The 24,909-nt window shown below is 48.5% G+C and overlaps 1 protein-coding gene across 1 annotated transcript in view; it reads left to right on the top strand.

Moving 5' to 3' along the window:
• LOC309966664 (uncharacterized protein) overlaps nt 1-24,397 on the top strand; it is a 66,856-nt gene extending 42,459 nt beyond the window's left edge. Inside the window, exons 10-14 of the mRNA XM_082846867.1 lie at nt 2,762-3,622; nt 4,634-4,760; nt 6,849-6,962; nt 19,709-19,960; nt 23,109-24,397. Coding sequence (XP_082702993.1) covers nt 2,762-3,622; nt 4,634-4,760; nt 6,849-6,962; nt 19,709-19,960; nt 23,109-24,265 — 2,511 coding nt within the window. The 3' untranslated portion in view covers nt 24,266-24,397. The remainder of the gene's footprint in view (nt 1-2,761; nt 3,623-4,633; nt 4,761-6,848; nt 6,963-19,708; nt 19,961-23,108) is intronic.
• Nucleotides 24,398-24,909: the final 512 nt, after the last annotated feature.

Below are 24,909 nucleotides of genomic sequence, written 5' to 3'. Positions count from 1 at the left end.
TTATATTTACAGCTCCATTCCTCTCTTTGGCCATTTCTTTCTGCTTAGGGTGGTATCAAGCCACAGGTTTATTGGGACTGGTGAAATTACAGCAAGGGGCTTTTATTTGGGGGTGGTGGAGGGGATGTGCTCCTGTGGCCCCTCATTGCTCTACAGTCCTCCAAATCCAGAAATGGACAGAGACGGTCAACTAATAGAGAGCAAAGAGCTGGTATTTTCCTTTGAGCTCTGAGTAGACTAGTTAGTAAAGATGTCTTGCGCTAATGGCTTAATTTACTGTCCTGAAGCTTCTCTTCATTGTTTCAGTTAAGCCCCTGTATTACTCAGGGGGACTAACTTGGCCCCTGGGGATTTCCCCTTCCTCCTACTAGTTGTAGGCAAATACCCTAATCCCCCTGTGAGGACAGGGCCATACATGTGCCTGTTGTGTTGCATTATGCTCGTCACTTTCCCTGTGTCTGAGGCTCCTATCCCAGAGGTCGTCCAGCCTTGCCCTCGCCTGTGAAGAGTTGAGAGGTGGCTTAGTTGTCGACAAGCCTTCAGTTTCAGGGCTCTGTGATTCCCTTGAAAGTACTCGCAGGATTTGGCGTATGTGCCCATGTGTGTTTTTTGAGGGGGAGAATCCATAGTTTTCATCAGCTTTTCAAAGGGGTCCCTGACCCCAGCATTAGATGGAAACGTCTATGGGCAGGACCTTCCCACAGGTCTTTGTTTAATCTCCAAGCCTCCGAATCTTAGAGGTAAAGAGGATTCAGAGCACATACTGACCAGCTGTCTCATCTGACAGATGAGGCCTAGAGGCGACCTACAGTGTAGGCGGAAGCCCAGGCTCTGGAGCCAGACTGCTGTGTGACGTTGGGCCAGTTACTTGGCCTCTCCAAGCCTCCACAACTTCCTGTGCTAAGTGTGGATAAGAATTCTAGTGGTCCCTGTTTATAGGGTTTTGTGGAGAGTAAATTAGATAATCCTTTAAAACACAGTTCATGGCGCATAAATGCCAGAGAGTTGTCAGGGCTGACTAATTAGCCCTCACATCTGGTTCCCTGCAAAGCTATTGGGTCGTACCATCTCAAAAACCTTTTGCCTGAACAAGGCCTTAAATCTTCCATCCTTGTCTTAAAAGCGTGATGCTGTCTCAGTTAAGCTACACATAAGTGAATGAATGAACAAATGAAAGCAAGCAACAGAAGGTATAAATAAGTTTAGATGAGTCTTTGATAGATGACGCAAGGCACTTCATTATTAACTCTAATAATTTCTTTGTAACCCAGTTATTTATACTATTCGTCCAGTAGACATTTGTTGGGCATGTACTGTATTTCAGAGTGGACACGAGGAATATGCTAATTTTCAAACGAAGAAAAGGGACATTGCAGTTACTTTAAAGCCCACTTCTGTATGGCACACAGTAATCGGCCATTCAGCAGATTGAGCGAAGGAAGGGTATGAGGGAATGGACAAACATTGATATGGAAGAAACTCCGTTCAGTTCCAGTAAACATGCTGACATTCTGGATAGACAGATACAGAGCTGGTCACTCAGAAGACCTTGGCTTCACTTCTTTGATGACACAAGCACTCCCTGAACATGGACAGGGCAAGGTGGGGAATGGGGAGAGTGTGAATAATTGAAACCCCCTTCAAGTAATTGAAGGACTCGGTCTTTATTCTGGTTCTGGTCCCCACCAACCTTGACACAGCTCTCAGAACTGGTTGACTTCAGCTTTGCTTCTGGTCCTTCCAGGCCTCCTTTCCTCCTCTCTCCCCAACTCACGAGCCATGGGGAGGACTCCGGATGGCCAGGGTCCACCTACCCGCCGGGGACCATCAGCCCCGGGAACCTTGGCTCCCTCAGGAGAGTCTGAATGGCCACTCCCACACCTTTCTCAGTGTCTGTCTGTCTGTCTTCTCTGTGTGTAGCAGGAGCCAGCCTGAATGCACGGTAGCCCGTTCAGCCTCTCCAGCAGGGGCTGGGTCCACTGAGCGTGCCTCAAAGGCAAACCTCTACCATATCAACCCTTTGAGAAATGTTATTAAGTCAACAGTGCAGATTTTATCAAGGAGTCTGGGAAGCTTAAGGTACTTGTGTGTCATCGCTGTTGGACAAAGTGAGGGAAAGAGCATGGGTACCACGACTGCCTGATAATACAAGTAGAAGCGGTGGGACTGGATGTCAGGCTCAGAAGGGTAAGTGCCTTGACAGAACCAGCCCCAGCTTGCTGGCAGTCTTAGGCTAGCCTGGCATTGACAAAATTCTGCTCTATTGTTTTTCGAAGTTTTATTCTATGTAACACTCAATGCTCGAAGAACTCAGTGAGGCAGCAGCTGGGTCAGGTGTTAATGACCCTTATTTGGTGGCTGAGGTCGCTGAGAACAGAGGAGTTGAGTAATTGGGCCGGGGCAACCCGGGCAGCATTGGTGTAGGCAGGACTGAACGCCAAGTGTTCTGATTCAAGGCCAGTATCCTTTCTCCTCTCCACACCACTACTCACGAGATGACACCTGTGCAGTGTATGTTGTGAAAAAGGAGATGGCTCTGTAGAAGCAGAAGGTGGCATAACCATCTTTTATTTGTTGTTATTAGCAGTTGTCATTGATGTGTAGATCAATGCTAGGGTCTCAAGAAGAGATTCATGTCCATGGAACATATCTTATTGCTGCAAAGCCTGAAGCCCTTTTAATGTAGGTGCTTATTTTGGGGGATTTATTTGCCAGCTGGAGACTCTGGCCTTCAGTCCTGTCCTTTCTTTCTGGAACACAGGTCCAGCAGCTGGACATGGAGACCCAACGCTCCTCACCTCTGTCATTCCCCAACGTTGTGCAAGAGGAAACCCCGCGTCAGGCCCCTGCTGGACTCCCTCGAGAAACTCTGTTCCAATCCCACGTTCTTCCCCCCAAAGAAGTTCCTTCTCTGTCTCCCGCCATTCCCCGGCAAGGCTCCCTACCCCAGACTCCCAGCGCTCCCAAGCAACAGACTTCTGGCCGAATGCCGCATGTGCTCCAGAAGGGACCCTCACTCCTGTATCCTGCCGCTTCCGAGCAAGAGACTCAGATCCAGGGCCCCCTGACTTCCCAAGAAGAGGCCCCGTATCTACCCCCAGCTGCTGCTGAACCAGAGATCTCGCTTCTCTCCCACTCCACCCATCATCAAGAAGCCCCACTCCACTCCCCCGAAGTTCCCGAGAGAGACCCCTTGACCCTTTCCCCCACAGTTCCCGAGACTGACATGGACCCCCTGCTCCAGAGCCCGGTTTCCCAAAAGGATACCCCCTTCCAGATCTCTTCTGCGGCCCAGAAAGATACACCACTCCCAACGGCGGAGATCACCCGCTTGGCCGTGTGGGCTGCCGTCCAAGCGGTGGAGAGGAAACTGGAGGCCCAAGCCATGCGGCTCCTGACCCTGGAGGGCAGGACTGGGACAAATGAGAAAAAGATAGCCGACTGCGAGAAGACGGCCGTGGAGTTTGCAAACCACCTGGAGAGCAAATGGGTGGTGCTGGGGACCCTGCTGCAGGAGTACGGGCTGCTGCAGAGGCGGCTGGAGAACATGGAGAACCTGCTGAAGAACAGAAACTTCTGGATTCTACGGCTGCCCCCGGGCAGCAATGGAGAAGTTCCCAAGGTAACTTTATCCCAACCGGGGCTTCCCGAGGAGTGACCGGGACTGGAATGTGTGTTAGGAATTTAATATCAAAGAAAGGGAAAGCCATGGTTAAGAAGGAAAACAATATGATGATACCTAGTCACCAACTTCACATTGCTGAGAACAGGACGCAGCAAAACCGAATGATTTCTCCTGTTGATAAAAGCATAGGCTATAGATTAGAGAGACGACCTAGTGATGGGGGCTGTCAGTGTAGAAGGCGTTCAGTCTGTGATGTCTGAGGATAAAAGGCAAATTGAAGGCCAAGTGGTCGAGCTGTGGACAAGTGTGAACCTGTGTGGTTCCCCGTGGAGGTGGAGGGAGGACGTGGTGAAATGTTACAGGGCGGTGTCCTGCTCAGCATTTTTATCAGTAAACTCATAAATCACGTTAACGCCAGTAAAAATATGATTTCCAGAGGTATCCTAAAGAAACAGAGGATGGTTAGACTTTTGTATTGTTTCCCAGAGGAAAGCACTTAAACGTGAACTGGTTTTCTTCCTGTTCTTTTATGCCACGGCCCCTTTTCACAGCCTCATGGAGGGAAAACGCGTGGACCGTGTGGCCTAGGCCAGCACTCTGCAGATTGTATTGTGTGCACGAATCACCTGGGGATCTTACTAAAGGCTGAATCTGAATTAGTGAGTCTCGAGTGGGGCCTGAGAGTCTGCATTGCTAGCATTCCCCAGTGGTGCCATCGCTGTTGGTCCACACTTTACAGCAGCAAGGACTGTCCTGTTAGAGAGGAAAAGGACCAGACATCACGGGGCCCCGACTCTCTCGGGCCAGGACAGTGGCTGAAGCCTCCTGATTTCTAGAGAGGTCCTTGGTGAAAACCCACAGCTCGGCCTCTGGGCCTTTCCCACTCCAGTCCTAAGAGTTTTGAAACAGGCCCAGGGGGCCAGAGCCATTGGCAACCTTCAGATCTGGCGGCTGAGGGCCCGTGATGACTTCCCATTGGTCCGAGCTGAGCTTGTTGTGTGGTTTCAGGTCCCTGTGACGTTTGACGACGTGGCCGTCCATTTCTCGGAGCAGGAGTGGGGGAACCTGTCCGAGTGGCAGAAGGAGCTGTACAAGAACGTGATGCGGGGCAACTACGAGTCTCTGGTTTCCATGGGTAAGGAGACAGCTTTGCTGCCCGCGGCTTCCCGCCTGCTAGCTGGGGGTTCCTTAGGAGTCCCGGGAGCTCTGAACTCCCAGAGACAATTTTCGAGAGCACAGCAAATGAGAGCAGACACCCATATACCCACATACCTCAGCACAGCACAGATCAGCACAGCTCGTAAGCAGAGAACCCCCTCTACCCGCGGGGGCCGGGGGACAGACTCAGACGTCAGCAGTCTCTCACCTTTATATTATTTTCCCCATGGCCCCTATATACATATATACATACATACATATATATATATATATATCTATCTTGAAATTAGTTTGTCCAGCAAACTGTTATTAAGCACAGTGTGAGGTGCTTTATGAGAATGACATTTAAGCCTCACACCTTGCCCGTGTGGGAGCTAGGACAGGTGTCAGCCCTCCTGATAGACCGCCTAGGTGGCTGAACACTGTCGTCGATCGAGAGCTTACGTCCCCCAGGTTCTCGTCCCGCTCGTGCAGAGACGAGGTATGACCCGGGGAGTAAACGGTCGTCCTAGGTCCCTGCCAGGGAGTTGCGATTTCACTGGGATCTCTCATACCCCACAGTCGGTGGAGTCTTGTTGTTTTCGCTAATGAGAGTATTTGAGGACGAGGACCTGGGAAAACAGGCTTTAGTTTTATATGTTTCCTTTTCTCCGATATGGGGAACTCTTTGGGCACAAAAAAATTAGAAAAACATTAAATAAGCTGCTGTATAGAAAATCCGATCCTTGCTGGAATTGTTAATTTTATACATATATACCTCTCCATGGGGTAACTTTTTATTTTTTTCTGTTCTTTTTGAAGTATATACATAATTGTGAAAATGGAACAATTTAGATTTGTAAAACAAAGAGCAAGAGCAATCCCCACCCCCAGCCAGCACCGCTCCCCAGAGGTAACCACCGTGAACCCTTGGGCCGATACTGTTTCTCATCATTTTGCTGCACTCGTGCACACGCGGTTTGTGGTTTGCACAAATAGGATCCTTCCCTTATTTTACCTAACAGCAGTCAGAGACAGCTTTCCATGTCAGCGCGGAGGCCTGCTCGAAAGACAGTGCCGTGTTCCCGATGAACCGTCGGGCTGTTGATATAGAACTGTTGACGAGCAGCAGCCTGGGTCCCTCTTCTCGCTGCCACAGAGGGTTGCCATCAGCATCTCTATTTGTGCTCTTCCGCGAGTATTTCAGTGGGATGCATTCCAGGAGGTGGGTTTGCGGAGGAAAGAGGGTGCTCGTTTACAATGTCGCGGGCCCTTCCACGGGCCCTACCCAGGGCTGTGTATGTTCACGGAACAGAGTGTGACAACGCCATCTCCACACCCTGGCCGGAACTGAGGTTCTCCTATTGTAAAGATTCGTCTTTCCTGATGGTGGAAAATGACGCCGCATTCTTGTAACGTGTATCCCTTTGATGATTAGGGAGCTTGTGCATCTTTTAATATGTTTATTGGCCGTTTGCATATTTTCTACGAATTACCCATTCATATCTTTGATTTTTTATTTTACTAACTGTAGAGGCTCTTTATATATAATTACGGACATTAATCCTTCACCTTATTTTTTACAAATGTGTGTGTGTGATACTATTTTCTCCAAGTTTCTTTATCTTTTAAATTTATTTCCAAAGAACTTTAACTTTTTGTAATGTAAAAAAAAAACCTATCAGTGTTTTGTTTCATGGCTTCTATATTTTATCAAGATCAGTTTTTTAATTTATAAAATTTCAAATATCTTCTCCCTTTGTCATGAAAACCTGAGCTGGCATTGGCCACCTGTGAGCCACAGATGGCCAGTTTCCATCAGTGGGCAAGTGGTGCCCCAGAGCTGGTACCGCTGGGAGGACCCAGAGCGCGGTTAACACACACACACACATGCACACACACGCGTGTGCACACCCACTCTGTGTGCACCGAGGAGAAGGGCTGGAAACTTGGCCCTTCCTTCTGCAGCATTGCCGGCCTTGCGTAGGGCAGCTGCTCCCGATGTCCCACTCACACAGGCGACATCTTTGTAGCATCCAGTGCGAACTCATCCCATAGGATATCTTCTTTGCTTCCTTCTGCGCAGACTATGCAATTTCCAAACCAGACCTCATGTCTCAGATGGAGCGCGGGGAGAGGCCAGCCATGCAGGAGCAAGAGGACTCAGAAGAGGGCGAGGCGCCTGCGGACCCCAGTGCCGGTGAGTGGCTGCCAGGCGGCATGGGCTGTTACAACCCATCGTAGGCCCCGGAGGGCTGTGTTAGCAGGCTGAGTGCCTCAGGGAAGCCCGCAGGTGCTGGGACCTGCCTGGGGCCTCCTTGATCGCCAGTGGCCCTAGCGGCTGAGCTAGGAATGCCGTTGCGGTCATTGTCTCGGGGAGCTTTTGATGCGACCGAGCGTCACCTCACTCTTTGCGGGAAACAGAACCAAAACTGGCAGAAAGGCGTTCCCTTGTCGGGATGCTGGTGCGGGTGAGCCTTGAGCTCCCAGAGGAGGGCCACGTCCCTGGTCCTGTGGCCGGTGCGTGGAAGGACAGGGACAGACACGGACTTTACCCGAAGCATCCTCCAGTGTGTGGGGCGGGGTCCAGACGAGGCAGTGAGGCGAGGCGGTGGAGAAGCGCAGGCCGGCCTGGCCGCGGGCTCGGGTGCAGACGCCAGCGTTGGGCTGCCGGCGCTTGAACCCCGGCTTCTCTGCGTCCTCACCCTGTGGTTTTTATTACTCGGCCTTTTGGAGGCCCGCTTTCTTATCCGTGAAACAAAACTGGTACTGATAGCCAGGGCCTGGCGTGCTGACCGGCAGGTTCCAGTGGCCCAGGACACGCCAGCTGCTGTGTCCGTCTGCGTGGGGAGCCGTCCCTTCCCCAGCGGCCGCTCAGCAGCCCTCACACTTGCACGGCAGTGCTTTCGGGGTGTGGTTCGTTCTTTGGAATTGCCCTTGGCCTTGCATCACTTCCCTTGAAGGTCTTCCGTGGGAGGAGATCCTTGTCTTTTGTAGCCAGATGTCATGGGTGATCCTGTCTTTTGAAAAAGGAGGATAATCTAGCAGGAGAACTCACTGGGGCCAACAGCCAGGTCTTGTATGAAGTAATGTCATCGACTCTGGCACCAGGAGGAGGTCCAGAATCACGTGCAGGCATGTCGGCCCCATGGAGTGAGAGCAGAGGTTAACTTCCAGAAGAGGCAGGACCCTGAGGAAAAATAAGTGCTGGCGTGTTTCAGAGAAACCCTAAGCCATCATCACTCTCTAGAGATTTGTCTGGAGATTGAAGTGGAGGGAAGAGGCAGATCCTGAATTCATTCTGGAAGACAAAAAAGATGGATTTAAAAGTAGATGAGATGAGGGGCTTCCCTGGTGGCGCAGTGGCTGAGAGTCCGCCTGCCGATGCAGGGGACACGGGTTCGTGCCCCGGTCCGGGAGGATCCCACGTGCCATGGAGCGGCTGGGCCCGTGAGCCTTGGCCCGTGGGCCTGAACGTCCGGAGCCTGTGCTCCGCAACGGGAGAGGCCACAGCAGTGAGGGGCCTGCGTACCGAAAAAAAGAAAAAAAAGTAGATGAGGTGAGAGTGGGTGTCATGGGACAGGGTGTGGCACGGGGCAGAGTGATCTTTTGTTTGGAGGAAAACAAGTCTGTATGTGAAAGGTTTGAGTGGCCGCATCCAAAAACAGGTGTCAGTGGGAACGGAGAGATTCAAAGGAGAAGAAATCAGAAAGAGGGCTTAGGAGGCAAAGAATGAGAAAGGGGAGGGGTGGTTTGTGGTAAAAATCCTAGAACCCATCCGATGTCCCCGTGGGGTTTTGTGGTCCGGTTACTGCTTTTGTAGCATCTTCTTAGAAGGGCTGGGATGGGAACGTGGACCCCTTCCTCTGTCTGCTTGTTCACACTGTCATCACAGGTGGGCCTCCCACAAAGTGGGGCCAGAATTGAGAGCAAATAACTCCAGCCCCCTCGGCCCCAGGCGGGGTTCGTTCTGGCACAGGCGCGTCTAAGGCCGGAGCTTCTGTGGGCAGCGGCGGCCTCACAGAGGCTGCCTTGTGTGGCTGGAATGTGCCATTTGTTCCACTAACCGTCTCAGCCACTAGGAGCCTGACTGGAGGGAGGACAGGCGAGGAATGAGAACCACTGCCCCATGGGCCAGCTGTAAACTCGCACTTCTGTGTGTGCAAGGCCCTGGCCTCGGGGTAGCAGGGTTGTCCTGTGAGTCTGCAGTTATCAGAGCCAGTGGTCACCTGTCATTCGTGTGTCCTCCCCCTTAGAAGAGTGGCCACAAGGCCAGCCCTGGGCCAGACCCAAAGGGTGATACCAATTGAGAATTTTCATGGTTCCAAATACACCAAACATGACGGTTTTGGGAACTGGCTGAGTAAATGCATTCAATAAACTAGTATTTATGGTTGGGGTCCCTAAGGGCAGGGAGACCTGAAGGTGACTCAGATAGCGACCCTGCTCTCAAAATCCTCCAAGCCGGGGCTCCCATTCATGGCTCTTTAAGGGTGAACAGGAGGCCTGGGGAAGCCAGGGACCATTGTCACCTAACAAATTAGCAGAATAAAACAAACAAGCCAGAAGCCATGGCTGAAGTCCAAGTTCTCATACAGTGTAGATAGTTTCAGTCTTTTTAAAAAGCAATTTGATATTTTCTGGTCTTCAAATATGTTTTAAATATTTAAAATGTTCATTTACTTAACCTAATAATTTCCTTTCTGAGAGTCTATAGCCTAGAAAAGAATCCAAAAATATGGATTAAGATGTACAAATATTATATTACATTATGATAGACGGTTATACAGCCACTAAAATCACACGTGAAGAGTTTTTACACCATATTTTCACTTGTATGTTTATTATTAAGTCCATCTAATATTTTTTGTACCAGGTACTATGTCAAGAGACTGATGTTAACAAACTAAACACCCCACATATGTAAAAATACAGCCAGCCACTGTGACAGTGCTGTGGAGACAGGCATCCAGGGCTCTGGGACACACAGCAGCAAAGGCCTTACTGGGACCAGGTGCTTAGCAAAGGCCTCGGAGGAGGTGGGATTTTTAGTGGAAGCACAAGTGGGAGTTCCCATTACTCGGAAGAGAACTCCTCAGAGGGAGGAAAGACTGGAAGCGAGGGGGCTCTCTTTGTAGCCCAGGTAGGAGGCCTTGCATAGCCCAGGGAGCACCGTGGGTATTTGCGAGGTGTATTTTGGCGTCGGTGGCTGGCGGATGTCGAATATGAGGAGAGGGGGTCCCACGGATGAGTCCAGGTCGTGACGTGAGTGAGAGGGTAGGTGGGGGACGACAAGAGGTTCCAACCCAGAGAAACGACAGGAACGCGTTAGGTGTGAGGTGCCAGGACACGTCCAGGAGGTGGTGTTGAGAAAGCAGCTGAATAGAGGAGGCTGGAGCTCACAGAAGAGCCCTGAGCTAGTGACAGACGTGTGGGCCTTGGTAGTGTGGACGGGATCAGCTTTCCCAGCCTGGATGGGAGAAGAGGAAGAGCACAGCCTGTGCCCTTGGCTTGGAGCCCTGACTGTTAGAGTAGATTTGGAGAGTTGGAATATATGGGTCTGGGTGGAGCCCAGGTGTTAGTTTTGTTTGTTTTTAAGCTTCCAAGATGATTCTCATGTGCAGCCAGGGTTGAAAACCACTGCTGTAGGATTTGGAAAAAGGAGGAGGAACCAGAAGAAGCAAAGGAAACAGGAGTGGCCAGAAAGGTAGCAAGAAATCAGGGTGGTGCATTGTTGGGTATTTCAAGAGAAGAGTGTTTCCGGAAGGAGGGAGCGTGGTTAACAGTGTTGAATTCTGCAGTGTGGTGTGGTTAGGCAAAGACTGCGCGAAGTGTCCATTGGATTTGCAGATTGGCAGCATCAGTGACCTTAGCAAGAAAGAGAAACGTTGGCGGCACGGTTGAGGTGGAAGCCTGTGAGTGGGTTGAGGAGTGGATGGGAGGCGAGGAAGTGGAGATTGTTCCAGTGTAGCTGTGGGTGGGGAAGAGAAACGCTGGCGGGCCGGGCAGCGTAGGGACTCTTGTTTGCTTAAGATGGGGATTGCCGAAGCCTGTTTGACATCTTGACAGGAATGAGCCAGTCGATACGGGAAGTTAATGGGTATAGAAGTGGGTAATGTAGGGACTTCCCTGGCGGTCCAGCAGTTAGGACTCCGCACTCTCACTGCCGAGGGCCCAGGTTCGATCCCTGGTCGGGGAACTAAGATCCCTTAGAAGTGAGAGTATATTACTTCTTATTCAGTAAAAATAAGTTTTTTAAAAAACAACGCATGAAGAAAGACTCCAAGTTAAAGGTGGCAGATTGACCGTGTGTTTACTCCCACCTCCCCAAGTCCTTCTAAAACGAGAGCAAAGGGACTTTTTTTAAAAGGAACGGACAAGGAGACAACGGCAGCTAAGTTTTGGAAGGCTGAGAGCAGATGGCTGGGTGATCGCTGATTGAGAAAGCAGAATCCAAAATTGGTGTTAGGGAAGAAACCCAGTTTGCACTCCACCCCCATCCCTGCTCAAGACTCGGGAACTAGCGGTGCCAGAGGTTGCAGGTGTCTTTGGAAATGGGGGTAAAGGTGAGGCTAAAAACAGAACATTGGTCAAACATCTTAAGAGGCCTTTAAACACTGCCATTTCCCTCCATTGCCTCACCCGACCGTGGTAGGTGACCAAGGCTTATTCTCTGGAGATGGTGAACAACAGGGTTTCTGGACGTGGACACCAGGCGTGATTGGGGTGGGTGCCATGTTGAAAACAAGGGAATGAGTGAAGCTTGACAGAGATGTTGAGACCTCTAGCCTTCTTCCCTAACCTGAATCCCAAAATGATGCTCACATCCAAGATTAAACCCTCAGGGCAGGATATTGGAAGAGTCTTATCTGGAGATGCTTGGGGCCAGCCCAAGAGATTTCCCAGGGAGATGATCTAGCTAAACAATCCTGCTGGGAAACCAAGCCCTACCTGAATGCACCAAACTTGCAATTCTCTTCTGACTATTCAACTTTTAATATAAATGGACAACCAAGAACCACAAGGCATTTGGGAAGAGCCTCTAATATACAGAGACAAAGGAGACAAAAAGCAGAAAAAATAAATTTCAAGGAAACAGAGACCATACGGGGTGGGGGGGGGAATATGTTTAAATACTTATATATAGTTATACATTTAAAATATACATTTTTTCATATTCCTTAGAGAGATAAAAGAAGTGAATGTATCCATGACAAAAGTATAATGCTTATCTAAAAAAAAATAGAAAGGAACTCTTAAAAATTAAAAATATAATAATGCAAATTAAAAACTCAGTAGCAGTGTTAGAAAATAAAGTTGAATACACAGCCCAGAAAATAGAGCAAAAAGACAAAAAAAGAAAATAGGGAGACAATAAGAAAAGTAAAGGATAGAAGTCTAATGCCCAGATCATAGAAATACCGGGATAAAAAATAGCAAAAACAGGGAGAAGGGAATTAGAGATGAAAGACTTCAGGAAAAATTCCCAGCGCTTAAAGACAGCTTTCCAGATTGAAGAGCCCGCCAACTGTCCAGAATAGTGGATGAAAATTGATCCAGCCTTAAATACTTCAGCAAGAAATTTCAGAGCAACTGAGGACCCAGGAGATCTGACAAACTTCTGGGAGAAAGACCAGGTTCATACAAAGGAACAAGAATTAGAATGGCATTGGACTTTTCAACAGTATTGGAAGCTACAAGACCGTAGGATAATTCCTTTAAAATTCTTTAAATTTTAAAATTGGAAAATATTTTCCAACATTCTAGAATTTGATACCTAGACAGACTAATCTAATTAAATATGAGAGTGAAATCGAGATGCTGAGATGCTCAAGGTCTGCCATGCGCCCTTTCTCAAGCTGGGGCAGGTACTTTGCCAAATGAGGAAGTAAACCAAGAAAGAGGTGTAAGGAGCTCCAGCACAAGAGAGGGCAAGGAATCCCTGGGGTGCTGCCGAAGGGGATCCCCAAAAGACAGCTGTGGATCTGGAGGCACCAGTCCACACTGGAGCATACCAGAGGTTCCAGAAAATTTTTCTTCAAGCAGGTAAAACCGAGGAATCCCCATTATGTTTGGATGTTCTGAGAGGAGAGTTATAGAGCAGGGTGGGGGGAGACATTGGAGCTGACTTAGTGGTAATTAATAGTAAGCTAAGCAAAAGAAAAGAAAACTAGCTCCAGGGGAAGCAAATAGGTTTACAGGCATAGAAGAGTACTTATAGTATGCTACATGGTTCAATTTTTTTTTTTTTTTTTTTGCGGTACGCGGGCCTCTCACTGCTGCGGCCTCTCCCGCCATGGAGCACAGGCTCCGGACACGCAGGCCCAGCGGCCATGGCCCACGGGCCCAGCCGCTCCACGGCGTGCGGAATCCTCCCGGACCGGGGCACGAGCCCGCGTCCCCCGCACCGGCAGGCGGACTCCCAACCACTGCGCCACCAGGGAAGCCCTACATTGTTCAATTTTAAATAGCATTTACATAATCCAATCATGTAAACACCCAACATTAATTCAACCAGAATTACAGGCTGGGAAAAATCAGGGATTTGGAAGAGATGTGGATGGTTGGGGAAGAGGTGGTCCTCACCTCCAGCTCTTGGAAGTCAGTAGATTATGCTTAAAATTGAAAACTCAAGGAGTAGCAATGCCATTATGTTATGTAGAGTTATGAATGTAAGTGACAAAAGAATCAGCTAGAAGAATTGAAAGTGATTGCCTCTGGGGAGCAGGTTGGGGGGTGGAGGGGAGCTTCTTAAAAATGAGGTTTGAAGAACCCTTCATCCCTCTGGCCTATGTGTACATATAACTTTTTAAAGAAGATTTAAAAAATTAATATACCAAAGTTTAAAAAATCTAACAGAAAGTGTAGCCATGAAAATGTTGGAAAGCCCATGGCAGCCATCATTTCTGTGCTTTGAGCTGGTGGAGAAAGTTAATGTGGCCACGCTGGTTTTCACTTTCCAATGAAACTCTGAAGTTGCGTCAGTGTAATTCAAAAAGAAAAAATGCAGAGAAAGTGAAAGTCCCATATAATTCTCCCTTAAGAATCAACAGATCGGGGCTTCCCTGGCGGTCCAGTAGTTAGGACTCCACGCTTTCACTGCCCAGGGCCCGGTTCAATCCCTGGTCGGGGAACTAAGATCCCACAGGCTGCACGGTGTAGCCAAAAAAAAATAAAAGAGAGAGAGAGAGAAGAGTCAACAGCTTATTCCTTCCAATTTATGTGCGTATAGTCACACACACACACGCACACACACACACACAGCCTTAATTATATAATACTTTCTCATTGTTAAAAAAATTTCTTCAAACAATATAGAAGTACATTGTTTAGGACTTGCTTTTTCCAAAAATATCTTTGACATCTTTACATGTCAAAACATGTAAGTCTCTTTTTTAAATAGCAGACTGTAGTATTCTGTATATTGATATCATACTTTAAACAAACTCCCATTGGTATGCATTTAGAGTCTTCACAAGTTTCAGTGCTTCATTAAACATCCTTTATAAGTAAATCTTCATGCACTCGTCTGAAACTTACTTAGAAGTAGACTTTCTGGGTCAAAGGATATACCCATTTAACACTTTAATAGATATTAGCAAATGTCCTTCAAAACAATTGTGCCACTTTACACACCCTCATCTATACATGAGAAAACCTGTTTCCCCACACCCATGCCAATAGGTGGTATTATCTTTTTATTATTTGCCGGAGTGATGGGTAGAAAAGACAATATTTTGATGTTTTCATGCACTCTGTAAGAGTGATGTTGAGCATATCTTCACGTATTTATTGGTCACCAGTATGTCTTGTTTATGAATTATCCTTTGCCCATTGTTCTTTTGGATTATTCATCTTTTTATTATTGATTTATAAAAGCTTTTTAAATATTAAGGATATTAGCTGTAGTCTGTCTTACGTATGCAAATATGTTTCCAAATTTATGGTTTACCTTTGTGTGTATCTGTGATGTAGCTGTTTAAAATTTTTGTGTTCCATTTTATTAATTTTAAGTTCCTATGTATTCAGATTTACCAGAAATTTTCTTTATGGTGGGTGGGCTTCATACCAAGTGTAGAAATACTTACTTGGCCTCTTTTATTCAGTAAACATTATGATCACAGGCCATAGACCTATGAGCTTTTCAAAAATCTATAAAAATATTTGAAAGCTGAAATAAGATAGTTTTTGCTCCAGAAAATTACAAAATGTAAATAATTAAATGTTTAACTGTGTCTCCCAATATAACATTATACCAGCTTCATTAATTATTAAATTTAGTGTCCACAAACATTAATATGTTTGAAAACAATTTGTAGGAGAGATTTTTCCCATCTCAGAAGAGTTCTTATGAAGAAATTTGATTACAGATTAACAACCTATCACAAATTAAATGTTTCTTATCACCAAACAGTGTCAAGGCAAAGCTACAAAAAATTTTTTCCAAAAAATTTACACCAAAAGATTATAGTTGATATGTGTTGTGCATATTTAATATGTTTGGTGTGACTGACCAGACAGCTTCCAGAAGGAATCTCTGAAGTCCCAGAGGGTCTCAGGGTAGCCTGTTCCTCAGCTCAACGCTGTTTAGAAAAAAAGAAACGAAAGAAAGGAAGGAAGGAAGGAGAGAGGGGAAAAAGCTGTGCTTTTCTCTAATGCTAGTATGATTTCATTATTTATGTCTAAAGTTTTGATTCATCCGTAACTTATTTTGAGGTGAGATATGTGAAGATGGTTTTTTTGGTTTTTTCCTTCTAGTCAGGGAGCCAGCTGTCTCCACTTCATTTGCCTAAACCTTTTCCCACTGGTTTGAAGTGCTACCTTTGGTCATAAACTATATTCCCACAATGTACGTGTCTTTGATTAATTTTTTTAATGGGAGAACAGATTACTGCTTATGAATGCATTCTGGTTGTCAGAACTCTTTCAGAAGTTGTTTGGGGCAGAGAGACCTTTTTGGTGGGAAACACTGGTTTCCCTGCTGTGTAACAAGCGGGGGAGAGGCACGAAAATGTGTAACCGATGCCCATTTCAAGGGCAAAAGAATTAGATGCCATAGAGAGGGGCAGACGAGTGCTTGGGGGGTCAGAGAAGAGCACGCTCACCATGGGCTAAGAGAGGCCTGGGACGTCTGGTGGAGTGGGGGTCTTGAGGAGAGGTCAGGATGGGAAGGCAGTGGTCTTCAGGCTGCAGTACCCATTCCCCGGGGTACGAGAGACTTTCCAAGAAGGCACAACACAGAGGGCTTTGCGGGTTCAGCTTCCAAGTCTCTGTCCATCTGTTGTCCTTCATAAAGCGTGTCAGTGAGGGTGCTCGACACCTGCGGCCCCCCTCTAGTGTTGGTCCCATGTCCCATGTCTCCTACCACTGAGAACAAAAGAGGAGGCACCTCCTGCCCATCCTGCCTTGCTATGGAGTGTTTCTCTGATGTATAAAAAGGCCTCTGGCTCACGAAACAAAGAGACAAGCCAGAATGTTGGGGGACAGAACCAGAAGTACATTGGTGGCTCTGGGGCCTGGATGGCGAATCCTTTTGGAAGTTAGATCGTTTGGAATACTTAGCTTTCGACAAAATTGAAAGAGAACCTAATTAAGTTGTCAGCTAATAGGTCATTAAAAACAATTTTTGATGATATGTTAACCATGTGCTTTTGCAGTATTTATAATTCAGAAGTTCAGAGAATGGAGTGATGATTCCATAACAAAGCTCCCACCAGCCCAGCTACAGATCTATGTAAATGAGCTCTTCCAATGGTTATATTTATAAAAATGAAAGATAGGAGCAGATTTTATTCTGAACGCTGTCTCACTCCAGCAATAAGAATATTCATTCTCAGATAAATGAACTAATTGGGGAAAAAGTCCCCATGCATCCTTGTAAGAGATACATTTCCTACAGGTTTTTTGTTTCCTATCTTGAATAATTATTTTTCATTCCACAATAATAATAACTAAGGATGACTTAAGCCAGGCAGACAAGTAACACTTAGAACCCTGTGGTTATTGGAAGTGAAAGCAAAATTAATCTTTCCATTTACATACGCATTTCTGTGCAGTAGATGAGCTGGTTAGGAAGGCACCTAAGCATAAATATGGTCTGTTAGGCTAAAATTCTGTGGGTAAAGTGGGAATGGAAATAGAAGTTCATGGTGAAAAGGGATGATCTTAAAACTCCAAGTATCAAAGAAGAACTTGTTCGTGTATTTTTTAAGTGAATAATGGTGGGTTTTAAATTGCTAGGGTTCTTAGATTCCATTGGCAACATTAAATGGCAATGGAAGAGTTTATTTTAAAATATCAATATTTACAGTACTCCAGAAATTACATCCTTAGCAGTGATTGAAGCATTTTGTCTATTTATTCAAAAAGGTGCAAACGGGTCCATGGTTTTAAAAACTTATCTTATGGAGGAGGCAAGCAAAATACCTTCAGGAGTTGTGAAGTCAGGGAAGGTATCTTTCCGACGCTGGAGTCATAGTTGCGGATGTCGTGCAGAGCCCAGAAGAGAGGAGGCCGGAGGAGGGACACGGGAGGAAGGGGATGCAGGGGGATGACGTCGAGCTGGAGCAGGAGGAGGCCCAGGACCTGAGTGTGGATGACTTTATGTTTTTTGTAAGACAGAGAATAGGATGAAGATGTCTTTGGAGAGTCAACTTGGAGGGAAGGTAGGCACGGTCTGCGTGGGAGGCTAGCCTGGGACATTAGGGCTGCTTTGTATGCGGTCCGCTCCCCAGCTGTTGGGAATCGATTACTGGGCTGATCAGAGAGGAATTAAAGGACTGCCAGGCATCCGAAAGAACCCAGCTTTAGGTCATGTGGCATCAGTTGCTAGCATGACTGGGCGGTCTGCTTTCTGGGCAACGTGGTTCACTTTAGTGTGGGCCGGACAAGTGGATACGGTGAAGGACAGTGAGGGGCTTCGTTCACTGGGTTCCTGGTGCCTTTTCCTTTTTTCACAGCACTTAATCACCTTCTAACATACCATATAATTTATTATATATAATAAATAATATATATTATATGTATAATTTATTAACTATGTTTACTGCCTTATATGAGATGTAGGCGAGCAGGGAGCTATGTTTTGTTCACTGATGTGTCCCACCATTAGAACATGCGTGGCACATAGGTGGTGCTCAATAAATAGCTATTGAATAAACATTCAAAGGATGAATGAATATGTTCATGCATATATGTTTATAATTTCCTTAATTAACAGTGAGTTTCAACCTTTAAGGGGCTTTATGCTAGCACAGCTCTGCCCAGATGCAAGAAAATAAAGTTGACCCCTACCTCACACTATACACAAGATAAAAAGAAATTTCAGGTGGAATAAAGAGCTAAATGTAAAAAAGAAAACCTGGGAATAAAATCTAGGAGATCAGATGAACCATCTAGGACCAGAGGAGACCCTCTTAACTAAGAAAACCCAGGAGCCGTAAGAAAGAGGGACATATTTGACAAGATGAAAACTTTAGGAAAGTTATATGATAAAAGGTAACACAGAGACAAATGATAGATTTGGGGGAAATATTTGAAATGCCAGTAAGAGAAAATGGGTTATCTTTAATACAGGAATCAAAGGACTCTTATCACTCTTATCTGTTCTCATAAGAACAGAGTTCACATAGAATCAACTCTAAAAGGCCAATAAATAAAAGAAATGATATTCACATTACCCTTGTGAGGGAAGTAGAATTAAAGTATCAGTAAGTTATCACTTTATACCCATCAGACTGAGGAATATTAAAAAGAGCAGTGGTGTCATGCCAGCAGGCACGTGGGGAAAAGGGCTGGTAGAAATGTGAATAGTCACAGCCTGTGGAAAAGCAGTCTGATGACACCTGTCAGAATCTAAAGTATTTTAAATTTTTTACCCTGAAGTCCCACTCCTGGGACTCTCATAAAAATAAAAGCACTATTTTATGGCTAGAGATATAAACACATGTTTATGGCAGTGTTGTTCATGGCAAAAGCCTGGCAGCGGAAAGTGAATGTTGTCGATGAGGAAATGGTGGAGCACGTTGCTGTATTATCCTCACCATGGAATACACGCAGCTTTGAAAAGGAACGCGTTAGCCTACAGAAATCGGTGTGAGGGGATTTCTACACGATATTTGGGTGAGAAAAGCAACAGAGGATTATGTATAAGGCAGGTTTTTTTTTTTTAAACCTGTAATGGCCAGAAAGGAAAAACAGAGATGTAAACGTGCTGTGATAACTCACTACATAAGCATAGAGAAGAGTGTGAGGGCAGTTACGGGGATTACCTGGGAAGGTCGCACCTGTCGAGTGGGGAGTGAGGCAAGTTAAAAGGGGAAAAAATACTGCACTAAAGAACAAAAATGTGCGCTAGAATCCTGTTTATTGAAAGTGATGCCTATGTGTGTAACGACATTTGAAATTAACCTACAGATGTACAGGCAGATTAAAAAAAAAAATGTCAGGGCCATGTGTGTAATCAGATGCTGTTTAACGAAAAACTAACCCCGCAGCCCCTCTTATGCCTGTAAACGGGGGCCAGGAAGGGGCTGGGGGCCTCTGATCTGTAGGACACCTGGTGGGGAAGTGTTGAAAAGGTATGCGGGGAGACCAGACGATTAGCCTTTTCTTTATTAGCCTGGTTGAGGGGGAGACAGAGAAACTGTTGCCTTTGGCTGACCTAACCTGGGAAAGGGAATTAGGATCTCTTTCTAAAAGAAACCGTTATTTTAAAATTATAGGGGGTCATGGAAACAAACCTGCGTCCTTTTAACTTGACTGCAGTTCATATTCAAGGCTACACAGTGTCCGTGCCTACTCACTGCCAACCCAGGATATTTCTTCAGGGTCTCTAAAATAAGAATTTTGGAAATAAAAATTCTAGGGCCACAAAACCCTGGGCAGGTGGAATGAACATGTTCTGGATTCTTTTGCCCTCCCCCCACCCCGCCCCCACCTTCTCAGCTCACGACGGCATCGTGATTAAGATCGAGGTGCAGACCAACGATGAGGGCTCCGAGAGTCTGGAGACGCCGGAGCCCCTGATGGGCCAGGTGGAGGAGCATGGCTTCCAGGACTCGGAGCTGGGGGACCCGTGCGGCGAGCAGCCGGACCTGGACATGCAGGAGCCGGAAAACCCGCTGGAGGCGTCCACGGAGAGCTCAGGCGAGTTCAGTGAGCTCAAGCAGATGCTGGCACAGCAGAGAAACTGCGCGGGTGAGTGGGGGGCTGGTGCCTGTGGGGAAGCTGTGGTCTCCTTTAGAGAGGTACTGTGACACTGAGGGCTCAGCAGGTGTGACAGAACCGAGCATGGCCTTAGGTACAGCTTCCCTGCCTCGGGATTTAAAAGCATCCGTCTCCCGGCAAGGAAAGAGGGTGCTAACAGCCAAAGACCAGGTCAGATGAGGACATCAGGGGCTGGCGGAGATCATCTCTCCGGCCCCCTCCCTCTACAGGCAGAGAAGGTCCCACACTAGTGGCAATGCTGGAACTTCCATCTCCTGACGTGTCCTTGGTCATTCCCTTGTCACACTGGAAGCCTCAACTGGCTTGAAGATTTCCACCCTTGAAGAGCACATCTTTGTAAATGGCCGAGGCTGCTTTCTCTGGTAGAATCTAGGCATCATTTTTGTTTAATCGCAAGGCCTCAGGGTCACCATTCTGCACATCCTTGCTCCCTGGGAGGACAAGGAAACAGTGAGGAAGCGGCCTTGCAGCAGCACGGCCAGGACATCTTTTGTGGTCAGTTTTCTGATGCTAAACCATCCTCGCAGGCCTGAGAAAAGCCCTGTCTGATCATCGTGGTGTATTTTTTTAAATACACTACTAGACTTAGCCGCTATTTTATTCAGGAATTTTACAACTATATTCATAAATGAAGTGAACCTGAACTTTTCGGGAATCATCATTAAGATTATACTAGACTTATCAAAGGAACTGGGAAGCTTTTGCTCCTTTTTTCTGTATCCTAAAAATAGTGTGTAAGATAGGAATTCTGCGTGCTCCTTGAAAATTTGGTAGAACCCACTTGGGTTTTGGTTTTTGTATGTTTATGTGCAAAAGAGTCATTAGCCATCATATCAGTTACTATATTATTTATACTTAGAAATGTATCCACATCCATTTTATTTAGGTTTTTAAAAGTATTATTTTGATGATTTAAAAAAATTTTTTTCATTTTATTTTAACCCTTGCAGTTTGCTTTTTTGCACATAAAATATGGACATTGTTCTTGGTCAAAAGATGTGTACCTAACTGCTTATATTTAAATAATTGCATGATATTCGAGAAATCTTAATATACCATGTTGTCTTTCATTAGAGAATAGTGAAAGACACAAGGCAAGTTGCGAGAATTCGTTGAATGGGAGCTTCATAAGAGCAATTCCAGATTGCCCTTTGAACACTCCCATTAATTCTGTTAGTACCATTTAGTAATACTGTAAGCTTTTTGTGGGATTTCGAGACCTGAATTTTAGGGCCAACTGTTTCATTCTTATTTCATTAAGAAAAAACAACTTGGAAACTCAAGGAGAGTTTAAATCTTCCAAGGCCCATATTTCCCCCTCTGCCTTTCATAAACAACCCTATTTTCAGGATAAACACCAGGGCAGTGAGTTACCAACCTCTGAAGCTGCTTCCTCCTTCCTGATCTTTTAAGCATCGTGTTCCAGGGATGTTCTGGGTCACTTCCTGCTGAGTCCTGACAGGACCGAGGCAGCATTGTCTTACGACGGGAGGCCTGAGCTGGGACTTGGCACACCTGTGTTCTGATTTTAACACTGCCACTTAACTGGGTTCAGAGGAGTAGCTGGAAGTGCTGTGGCCTAGCAGTCACTGACAAACTTGAAGACCTTGGCCAGGTCACGAACACTGCCAGCTTCAGTTTCCTTATCAGTTGAGGGGACAGACTAGCTGGTCCTTAAATTGCAAGCTCTGAAAAGGTCTGACTTTATTTATTTGGAGACATTACTTGATAGTGCCAAGCTCGGATGCCCCAAGTCTGTGAAATGGGGATAATTCTTGCTTGACGCCTCCCATAAGATATTGTGAACATGAGAGAGCATAGGTGTGACGTGCTTTGAAAAAGTTCTCATTTGTTTGCTTTTGAGAATTCTGCAGATGCAGACTATTACAGTATTGCATCTTCCATCTCACAGGTGGACTCAAAAGTGAATGACTTTCTCATGTCACACAAAGTCGGCGACTAAAAATAGAGATCCCCAATTAAGCGTTTAGGGAGGGCCAGGTGAGTTCAAAGCACCTGAGAAAATTCAAATAGGTGCTGGAGGCCTCTCCTTTTCTCTCGGACTTACATTCTCCAGGGACCCTGTAGAACAGCCAGCATCTTAGGTCCTAAAAGGCCAGGCTAGAGGGTGGAGGGCCGGCGGCCGAGGAGGACATCCACCATTTGGGATGTTCGTGGAACACTCACCACGTGTGGGGCATTGCACACCTGAGCTTGTGGCAAAGGCAGAGGAAACCCCCCACCCCAGCTTCAGGGTCAGGGCTGGTAGAGTCTGTGCAGGTGAGTCATCCACCTGTGCAGGTGAGGTGCCCCATCAGGAGGCGGGGTTCTTAAGTCTCGGGGAGGCGCCCTGCACGTGCTAGTGGCTCAGGGGGGCCTGAGGGATGCAGGTCGGGATGGTCAAGCAATGTTTTCAGGAGGAGACAGGATTGGAGCAGGGTGTTAAGTAATGGGCACGATTTGGAGACACGGAGGAGGGTCAGTAAAGGCACCTGAGGAGAACTCTCCAGGTGCGTCCAGGAAAGGAGACCAGCGAGGCTGAGCAGAGTTCAGGGAGGCGAGACCACAGAGGGGGATGAGGTTGGGAACTTGATGAGTCAAGACCCTTTTGACTCTGGGGGTAGAAAGCCAATCCTCAAGTGGCTTAAGTAAGAAAGGGGTGTTTATCGGCTTGGAGAGCTGGTAGGTCCTCCGGTATGCTAACCTCAGGCGCCCTGGACCCGCTGCCTCTCCAGAGGGTTCTGCGTCTACGTGCCTTCTTTCCTGCCAGTCCCTGCCCGCCAGCGGCGTCGGGCGATGGGCACACGCAGTGCCCGCGTCCCACCACGAGGATGCCATCGTCCCTGCTTCCTCTGCATGAAATTCCAAGGCAGGTCTCCGACTGGCCCATTTTAGGCCTGGGCTCCTTCCTGAGCCAGGCGCCGCAGCCGGCCCGGCTTCCCTGGGCCGCAGGAACGGGGAGCTGGGTTTTCCCGAAAGCAGGCCGTGGGGTGGACGATGCCCACGCAGTGCCGCAGGCGAGGGCGAAGCGGGGCTTACCTCCTCCGGGTTAGGGGCGTCAGGCAACACCTAACGGCATCTTGTCTCTCTCTCCCCCCGCCGTGCGTCCCCGGAGCAGAGGGCATCGTGATCAAGACGGAGGAGCAGGACGACGAAGACGACGAGGACGACGAGGACGAGCTGCCGCAGCGCCTGCAGCCCCTCGGGCAGCTGTCCGGGAGGTACGAGGCCGGCATGTACCCGCCGCCCCTGCCCGGGGAGCTGTCCCCCGAGGGCGAGGAGAGCCCCCCGCCGCTGCAGCTGGGGAACCCGGCGGTGAAGAGGCTGGCGCCCCCGTCGCACGGCGAGCGGCACCCGGGCGAGAACCGGGGCGCGGCCAGCCAGCAGCAGCGGAACCGCCGCGGCGAGCGGCCCTTCACGTGCATGGAGTGCGGTAAGAGCTTTCGGCTGAAGATCAACCTCGTCATCCACCAGCGCAACCACATCAAGGAGGGGCCGTACGAGTGCGCCGAGTGCGAGGTCAGCTTCCGGCACAAGCAGCAGCTCACGCTGCACCAGCGCATTCACCGCGTCCGCGGCGGCTACGCCTCGCCCGAGCGCGGGCCAGGCTTCGCCCCCAAGCACGCGCTCAAGCCGCGCCCCAAGTCGCCCAGCTCGGGCAGCGGCGGCGGCGGCCCCAAGCCCTACAAATGTCCCGAGTGCGACAGCAGCTTCAGCCACAAGTCCAGCCTCACCAAGCACCAGATCACGCACACGGGCGAGCGGCCCTACACGTGCCCCGAGTGCAAGAAGAGCTTCCGCCTGCACATCAGCCTGGTCATCCACCAGCGCGTGCACGCGGGCAAGCACGAGGTCTCCTTCATCTGCAGCCTGTGCGGCAAGAGCTTCAGCCGCCCGTCGCACCTGCTGCGCCACCAGCGGACTCACACGGGCGAGCGGCCCTTCAAGTGCCCCGAGTGCGAGAAGAGCTTCAGCGAGAAGTCCAAGCTCACCAACCACTGCCGCGTGCACTCGCGCGAGCGGCCGCACGCCTGCCCCGAGTGCGGCAAGAGCTTCATCCGCAAGCACCACCTGCTGGAGCACCGGCGCATCCACACGGGCGAGCGGCCCTACCACTGCGCCGAGTGCGGCAAGCGCTTCACGCAGAAGCACCACCTGCTGGAGCACCAGCGCGCGCACACCGGCGAACGGCCCTACCCCTGCACGCACTGCGCCAAGTGCTTCCGCTACAAGCAGTCGCTCAAGTACCACCTGCGGACCCACACGGGCGAGTGAGCGCGCGGGCCGCCCCGTCGCCCCGCCCGAGCCCGGCGGGCGGGGACGGGGCGCCTCTGAGCCCCTTTGCTGTGAGCCCCCCTCTCCCTTCGCCCCTCCTCCCAAGGACGCGGGGTAGTGAGACCAGGTCGCTGGCTGCCGCGTTTCCCCGGGGCCCCAGGGGAGGAGCGCGGACCTGGGGAACCCCTTCGGGCTGTTAATTTCCTTGACAATAAAATGGATGAAACCAATCAGCACGGGGGGCGTGATTTGGCCGCCGGCCACTCGGAGGGGCGGGGCGGGGTCACTTAGTAGGGGATAGAACTTTATAATTACATTTTGGATACTGTGGTTCTATTTGATAATAATAGAGTAATTTTTAAAAGACGAGCGTTTCCTGTTTGCCGTTTTTGTTTGGTTTTGAAGGGGCGGGTTTGAGAAGGTGGCCGAGGTACATGGGCCTAGTGTCAGTGGACAGGTTCTGTTGAGTCCTTTTTCTGTGCTCATCCCCCGTTTTGGGTGGTGAAGGGGGCGCAGATCCCGCCGTTAAAAAGCCGAAAAGGAGAGGCAGGCCTGAGCAGCCTCACAGGTGAATGAGCCCACGGGAGGGTGGAGCTCCCGGCGCAGATCCTCCCTGCGCCCTGGTGTCGGGAGGACAGTGGGGT

This window comes from Leucopleurus acutus, assembly GCF_964270905.1.
Source record: "Leucopleurus acutus genome assembly, chromosome: 9".
In the NCBI taxonomy this organism is placed as follows: Eukaryota; Metazoa; Chordata; class Mammalia; order Artiodactyla; family Delphinidae; genus Leucopleurus; species Leucopleurus acutus.
The sequence above is the reverse complement of the archived record's forward strand: the minus strand, read 5'-3'. Positions and strand labels throughout refer to the sequence as shown.